Raw genomic sequence first — 7,627 nt, 5'->3', positions numbered from 1 at the left:
TCAATGTCAACTGCATGGAATCACTTTTATAATTCTGGGATACTTGTGATTGTACGCGTCATACAAATAATTGTACAAAAGGCATGTAATGTGTATTGAAGTAAGATCACAATTCAGTTTACAACATTATCATAAACATAGAAATGATTATATCTCTTTGTTAAAAAAATAAAAGATCTACGTTAAGTAACAACTATAAGACTATAACTGGTTTTAGTCGCTGTAAATGACAAATCAATATTGTCCCATCCCATATCACTGGTCTCTGTAACTTGGATGAATATATTTTTATTATTATTATTATTATTATTATTATTATTATTATTATTATTATTATTATTATTATTATTATTATTATTATTATTATTATTATTATTATTATTATTATTATTATTATGCAAGAATACTATTTAAAACCATAATATAAAAATGTTCTTTAGTGTTCCATAATCGTAAAGTTAATCCATTACAATTGGAATGTTGCATGCACATTTGACGTCATTGATGATAGTCTGAAACAAGTACGTGTCACAGCTGTTTAGAGACAACCAGTATGCAAGAACAATAAAGACCACACGTATACAATGTACCGGGACTATTCACTGACTATTAATATACAATTCTTTTCAAAGGTACAATACTAAAACGTTTTAATTGAAGACGACGTTCGTATTGTTCACATCGCTTTATTTATTAGCATATATGTGTCTACTTACGTATATCATTTGTTTAGAAGTCCAAATTTTCATTTGGACGCCCCAAGCGACGATAACAACACGCTCTAAAAACGGAAATGCTCATATGTAGACGCCTGTTTGTAAACAATGACACATATGGACATCTGACGCATGCGCAGGTGACGACACCCCCGCTTTAATCTCACATAAAAATCGTTTTTACAGATTAAGACACAGTCCCTCCACAACTGGAGGGACTGTGATTAAGATCACAATTTGCACTTTTTCGGTAGAATGGTTACACGTGTTCATGGTGCATTATTCCCAGATGTTTTCTCGCTGCTTTCCTACGTTACAAAGTAATATTGTCAATGACGCATACGAAATATTTTCAAAGATGTCTGCCGTTTGCCGCATTGACGCCATTTTGTTTCAACAGGAAAACCGCAATGCAGTGTGGGTACAATTATTGTTGATGAACAGGAAGTCCAAACATGCTCAGGATGGATGACGACTATGGCGTTTTAAATCAGGTCGTATATTTCACTTGGTACTCCGGGGAGATCACGAAGATACAACACTTCCTTTCCAGTCAAGTCACGTTGGTTCTTAATAAAAATTGACCAGTTTGATTTTCCACAGCTTATAAACACCTGCGATTCTACAAAAAAAAACATATAAAATCTCTGGCATGTTCTATTATGTCGATAAAGGGATAAACGGTAAAACCCTGCCCTCTTTACGGCACTGTTGGTTACCACAAGGAAGTCGTGATGAAAAACGCCTACATTGCAGTATTCAGTAACTAGCAAATGCACCAATCAGCGTGACTTCCTCTCATTACAGAGGGCCAATGCATTCATCGTTCCACAACAAGCGCGTATTAGTCATTTGAATTCATGACGTTTATCATGAATAGGCAAACCGTAGACCCAAAATACGGGATTTGCCCGAGTAGGTTGAAGGGTAGTGGGTAAATATTATGTCAAGCGAAAGCAAGTATGATGGGCTGCACAAAACCAGATGTCAAAATATATTTTCCAGTAAAGTTTGTTATGTAAGACTCAAATAGTCAGTAATTATCTACAATTAGATTCAAGGTAGCTTTCATTTCACGTACGGAATTCGTGTACAATATGGATTTGACGCTGAGCCCTTTGACATTAATGCATGACATACACTTACTTGCACACAATTCTTGCTCAACCAATGACAACTGATAATTGTCCCACCTCAAACGACGGGCGTCTTTGTCTTTCATGGAAATAATCTTCTTGGATGTAAATACCTGCAGCTGTTGTTCACTTCTCAGGTCATCTATAAATTCCTGGTAATATTATGCATAATTACATTACTCATAAACATTGTCCATTACTTTTATGTTGTCGCATTTTTGTTACATTATAAATATTCGAGCAAATCGGAGAATCTGATTGGTGCGTTCCAACAATCGGGGAATTTGATGGGTAGGAACGAACAACCAGAGAATTTGATTGGTACGTACGAACAGAAAGAGAATGTGATTGGTAAGTACGAACAACCAGAGAATTTGATTGGTACGTTCAAACAATCGGGGAATTGAATGATGCGTTCGAACAATCGGAGAATTTGGTTGGTGCGTTCGAACAACCAGAGAATTTGATTGGCCCTTGCGAGAATTTGTATTTCCTGTATACATAGGGCCATGCTGGTGTGAATACATCAAAGTATAGTTTAGTTAACAATTCTGTAACTCACGTTTAACACTTTTAAAGGACGGCCATCGTCGCACCATTTATGTTGATAAACAGTGATTTTCCAACAATTCAATGTTCTTTCTAAGTGGCAAGCGTGAATGCGACTGTGCAGTAAATATCGACTTTGACTTGTAAGATTGTTTCATCAAATGAATTACATGGTTAAAACTTGGCAGTGTCTTCTTTCTTCTACGCATTGGGCAGCACAGCAATTGAAGTCGTAATCTCTGTTAATATGGGACACATATTCTGCGCATGCGCGGCGCGTCGATCACCACCCTTTAACAATATCCTCCTTATTAGTAAATTCTTTGTGGATCTCCCTCCAGGTAATTCTTAGAAAACTACAACAATTTTGAAAAGATGTTAATAAACCCACCTGTTGTCTTGGGGGCGCTGCTACATATGCACACTTAATCCTCTTAGATTGCATGAAGTCTCTGACCGCTTGAGCTGTTTTATTACTTGATCCGGATAGAAGGGGCATGGTGTGAGGGCAATTCTCGGCACCATTGAGCAGCAAGTTAAATTCACAACTGAAAAGAAATACTGATTGTCAGTGCTATATCGTGCATCAAATACGGAATACTTCGCAGATAACTTGATTAGCATGTGACACTTAGTTTAGGGCCGTATCGAAACAAACACGAGTCGACAACTCTGACATTTGCAGAAAAATACAGTGATAAACGTACGTTCGACGTACACATTATATTATATTTATATTTATAACAGCAACTGTCCTGTTTTGACGTAGATTATTTTATTTACTGTCACTTATATAGTGAGATGTGCTCACTATTTTTTAAACACCAGGAATCACTTGTTGGCTCTATGCCTTGACATTTATATGCCTATAGCTGGCTAGGTTTAACCATAGACCCTCTATCTGTTAGAGGGTCTATGGTTTAACGTATGCTCGTTTATTTGTTCGTTATTATGCATTCGTACAATGCAATGTATGGTGTTTGTTATCCGTGAAAATATATTTTTTAACAATTTGGTACAATGGTATCATTAAAAGGAGATGCCAAATTGTTCGAGCTACGGACATCGAGTTACAAAAATGACCACGCCCATATTTCAGAAATCACGCCCACTTTTGCGAAACCACGCCCAAATTGTAACTCGAACTTTAAATAACAGTTAACAGTTATTTTGCCAGTATCTCGAAGTTCTGTTAACTGTTAATTGAACATCGAGTTACCTTGGCGTGGTTTCACAAAAGTGGGCGTTGTTTCAAAAATATTGCCGTGGTCATTTCTATAATTCGATGTTTTCGTAACTCGACGTTCGGAACTCGATGGTCGTAACTCGAACAGTTCAGCATCTCCATTAAAAGAGACGTGCTCTGCATCAAGAATGTCTTAAAATACTCACATTTCTCCCGTTCTATTTCTCCAGTGAATACATACATACGGTTTCCCAAGGCAAATATTGTCAGATAACCTGTCTGCTGTGTTTCTTACGTATTCCGTTCGAACAAAGTTTTTGTCCACAGTTTTATAAAGATCTATTTCGCCGGGTATGTCAAGATTTTTAATCTGCAATGGTCCGTGTACTCCAAGACATCTGATATCACTCACTACATCCAGGTTCGTTGCTGGGTTCGCTTTATTTATGAATGATTGAGCGTCAGAGATATTAGGAAGCCGTATCCCCCACAGGCTATTGAAATCATCCCGTGTCCGTTCGTATTGACTCCGGTAGAATTTCGACAAGGATTCCGAGTAACGAGACATATTAAACTGGATAAGAAAGTTGACTTCACTCATGCAGTTCACGCGGAATTCTGAAGGTGTTGCTAGGGGAACAATGCCCTTTAATTTAGTAATGTCGAATGTCTCCTGAAATGATCTCCATCCTTTGTGCCAGCCGTTTATATGATGATTATGGAAAGGTATCATTACCAATGTCCGGTTTAATGACATTGCCATGGCAATAGCCCGTCTGAAGCTCAGATAGTTCCAATTTGGACCACCTTCCCAGAAGATAACGGGAAATAAATACTTTGGTATTCGGAGAGTATCGTTGGTGTGAGCCGCGTCCCCTATCGATGAACTCGCATTTTTTGTTAACACGGATGAAAAATTGTGTGTCTTCAAATATGTATGCTGCGTCTTGAAAATCAATGACAAGAAAGATGTAGGTGTTAATAATGAAACAGGAAGAATTATAAATAATTGTTGAGTTGGTATACATATAAATGTGGTGATGTCTCGTATTTATCATTAAAATTGAGAAATTTCATTAAGATTTCATCGTAATTTATCGATTTTCTCGCTAATATGTAGACTTAAACTAAATGCTGCTGTTTTGTCTAAGAAAATCATCCCGGAAATTGGCCCAGAGTGTTGTGTAATTGAGCTTATATATTATATATTATGTGTTAATAGTACACATTATTACTAAGTTATCAACGTGTATATACACCATGTGGAAACGCATTAATAACTGCCACAGCCATATATGATTTATATGTTGTCATACCGTGGTTTACCCGTCATATATACGAACAAAATCCTCCCAGTGTGACGATGTACTCTTTTCAGATACAACAAATTGAAGCACTTTTTCATCACTGGTATTATTTTATGTAATTCGCCATAGTGGGTATGCCCGAGGGATGCCCCAAAATTGTGACATCACGAACAAATCTCATTCTTCGCGATATCTGACCAATCACTTAGCCAAAGGGTTATCATATGCAACTTACCAATGCGCTGTTCTGTACATGACGTAAGCCGGTAATATCAGGCATGGATGGTTGAACTGTCGCGGAAGTATTCGGCCAGTTGATCTTACCTCTCACACCGTACTGTTTCGTCTCTACCGCTGATAATCCAGATCTATTCCGTCTCACTTCTGTTTTCAAATCGGAAATTTCATGATAAGTCATTTTTGGTGGCTTTTGTGATATCATTTGATGGTCGATGACTATTTTCGACACGGTGATCGCCGCCAACACCAACAGTATACACACCATATGGCGAAACATGGCCCATACTCAGTTGAGAGTATATTATGAATGAATGTACATTCGTGCAGCCATTGTTCTTGCTAGTATAGTACACACTGGATACTGTCGATATCATTATAAATGGATACGTACCAACGCGTTACTAATATGCTGACAACATGTCGCCATGCACGATCCGATGACGTCATCTGCTCTATACACAATGTATGTTGGTTTTAGTATTTTGCATAACTAATAAAATGGTATATGTAACGATGGTAATTTGTTCGCTTTTCTGCACATATCAGTGTTTGAAATTTAGTATATCATATGACGGGTGTAATAAATATAAGCATAACTAATTTTCACAACTTTGAAATGTACAACCCTTCAAACTATGTGAATACATTGTAGGTGTCGGAGCTTGACAATTGGACATTTCAATTCAACTATTACATTATATTGTATACTACTGTTTTATTGACTTGCGGTTTGGGTGGTTATTTAATAACTTTAGTCCAGTAGAGCCTCGTTCTGAAACAAATGTGACAGCTGAAATTAAAATTGGTTTGGGTAATAAATATTCAATGTTTCGTTCAATCATCCGTTGAACACGTGGTGTTGGTTTTCTAAAAGACGTTATCGCTATTTTTTGCAATATAATGTTTCCAAATAATTGTGATACGTGACTAAGAAACAAACAATGCTATGAAGTAAAACCATCAGTTTATTGAACACAATTTTGAGAGGTTTTACATGACAGCCCAGTTCCTCTTTTACCTGATAACCCAGGACACTCTGTGTACATGGTAATTAATATATAGGCCGCCATTTTGAAGAAATCTAATTTCGAATTCATGCATAATTAATTATGATGTGACGTGACATGGTCTCTTAGGTGAAAGAGAACAGCAAAGTTGTTTTGATAATTAGGTTAAGAGTGCGACATTTGTTTCAATTTGTGGCAATAGAAATGAAGTAGCATATATCATGATGTCAACCCTGTGGTATAATGTTCCAGCAGAGTGTCGCGCGCTGTTGGGGAATACTTTAGAATTTGCTGATCATGTTTGCTGTTATCAATTAAAATCAATTTGACATCATTGAGCTGAGGCATTGATAGTGTGTTGATACTTGAATCTCGCGAGCTGTGCAATATTCAGACGTGAGCGTGTAGACGTGGTGTGGAAATAATCCCTTAAGCTGACTGCCTGAACTACTCCCAGTGGACTGACGCTATTAAATGTCACAGAAGGTAGCAATGTGATAGATGATACTCCCCGATTTGAGTCTAAATTGTTGTGCAGCTGTTTCACCGGTGTGACAGAAAAGTAGGAAGGCACCAATCAACATGAATACTCACTCGAGAGTGGAGATTTCTTTACATCCTCGATCGAAATTCTGATTTCACCATTTATAATATATTCCCCACTCAGACTAACCCTGAGTACAGTCCTGTAGGTTGGCCTGCTTCCGCTGATCATTCGGCCCCCACAAATGATCAGCGGAAGAAGGCCAACCTAACAGGACTGTACTCAGGGCTACACTCAGATCAATTCGGAGTGGTTAGCGCCCCTAGTGTTCATTTATTGAAAACAAATAGTTCATGCATTGTATTAGTACGAGTTGTACTATTTCCCTTCGTGCATGGCCACAGTTGTGGTGGTATACTTTCACCCAACGATCCCTATTCCCATAAAAGAAGAGAAGTCATGACTTGTAAAATAAGCACGCTGCCAGAGACGTCTGTTATTTTACCTGTATTAAATATAGGGCCCAACTCCTATATATTGAGTACCCCCATATAGGCCCCTCTCGTATTTACGTCACAATATAGAATTTACTCAGACATAACTTTATTGCCAATTAATTGATATAATATTCTGATATTAATCGAATAAAACCTCTACCCAGGATCGCTACATTATCGAAGTGTTTGCTAACTTCTTTCTTATTTTGAACAACCTTCGTCTTTTGGAGGAAACAAATCACAACACAAATTTACAATCATTGCCCTTATGTAATTATGTTTATTTACATTATGATACAAGTTATTAGGCACAGAACCATAATACGACTAGCAATTATTACGATGTACTTTTTTTCTTATTTATACAATCAATTACGCTTCTTACAAATTAGATCCGTTAAAAAAAGACTGTTAAAAATAAACCTTGGAATAGAAATATGAGAGAGAAAACCTGCACTGTTAGTGAGTACGAAGACAGATTAGCAGTATGTAAAGCTCAAATCTC

The 7,627-nt window shown here is 37.2% G+C and overlaps 1 protein-coding gene across 2 annotated transcripts; it reads right to left on the bottom strand.

The window, feature by feature from the left end:
* Positions 1 to 670: 670 nt before the first annotated feature.
* On the bottom strand, positions 671 to 6,913 carry LOC100374416 (uncharacterized). 2 transcript variants are annotated; one of them, XM_085491443.1, is made up of 6 exons: positions 6,736 to 6,913; positions 5,130 to 5,278; positions 3,794 to 4,533; positions 2,793 to 2,949; positions 1,863 to 2,004; positions 671 to 1,338 (listed from the first exon to the last, which is right to left on the bottom strand). In XM_085491443.1, the coding sequence occupies exons 1-6, from the start codon at positions 6,854 to 6,856 to the stop codon at positions 1,202 to 1,204; spliced, it is 1,446 nt and encodes a 481-aa protein (XP_085347569.1). In that variant the 5' UTR covers positions 6,857 to 6,913; the 3' UTR covers positions 671 to 1,201. The 2 variants fall into 2 exon arrangements, with proteins under 2 accessions (XP_085347569.1, XP_085347568.1); XM_085491442.1 differs by having other exon boundaries at positions 5,130 to 5,906; positions 6,736 to 6,811.
* Positions 6,914 to 7,627: the final 714 nt, after the last annotated feature.

Source organism: Saccoglossus kowalevskii, chromosome 16 (assembly GCF_978046115.1).
Source record: "Saccoglossus kowalevskii chromosome 16, keSacKowa6.1, whole genome shotgun sequence".
Taxonomy (NCBI): domain Eukaryota; kingdom Metazoa; phylum Hemichordata; class Enteropneusta; family Harrimaniidae; genus Saccoglossus; species Saccoglossus kowalevskii.
The sequence above is the reverse complement of the archived record's forward strand: the minus strand, read 5'-3'. Positions and strand labels throughout refer to the sequence as shown.

Coding starts and splice junctions, on each gene's coding strand:
- LOC100374416 (XM_085491442.1), bottom strand. CDS start 5,411: ATGTTTCGCCATATGGTGTGTATACTGTTGGTGTTGGCGGCGATCACC. Junction 4,534..5,129: donor ATGTACAGAACAGCGCATTG/GTAAGTTGCATA, acceptor TTGATTTTCAAG/ACGCAGCATACATATTTGAA. Junction 2,005..2,792: donor CAGCGCCCCCAAGACAACAG/GTGGGTTTATTA, acceptor TAATATTACCAG/GAATTTATAGATGACCTGAG.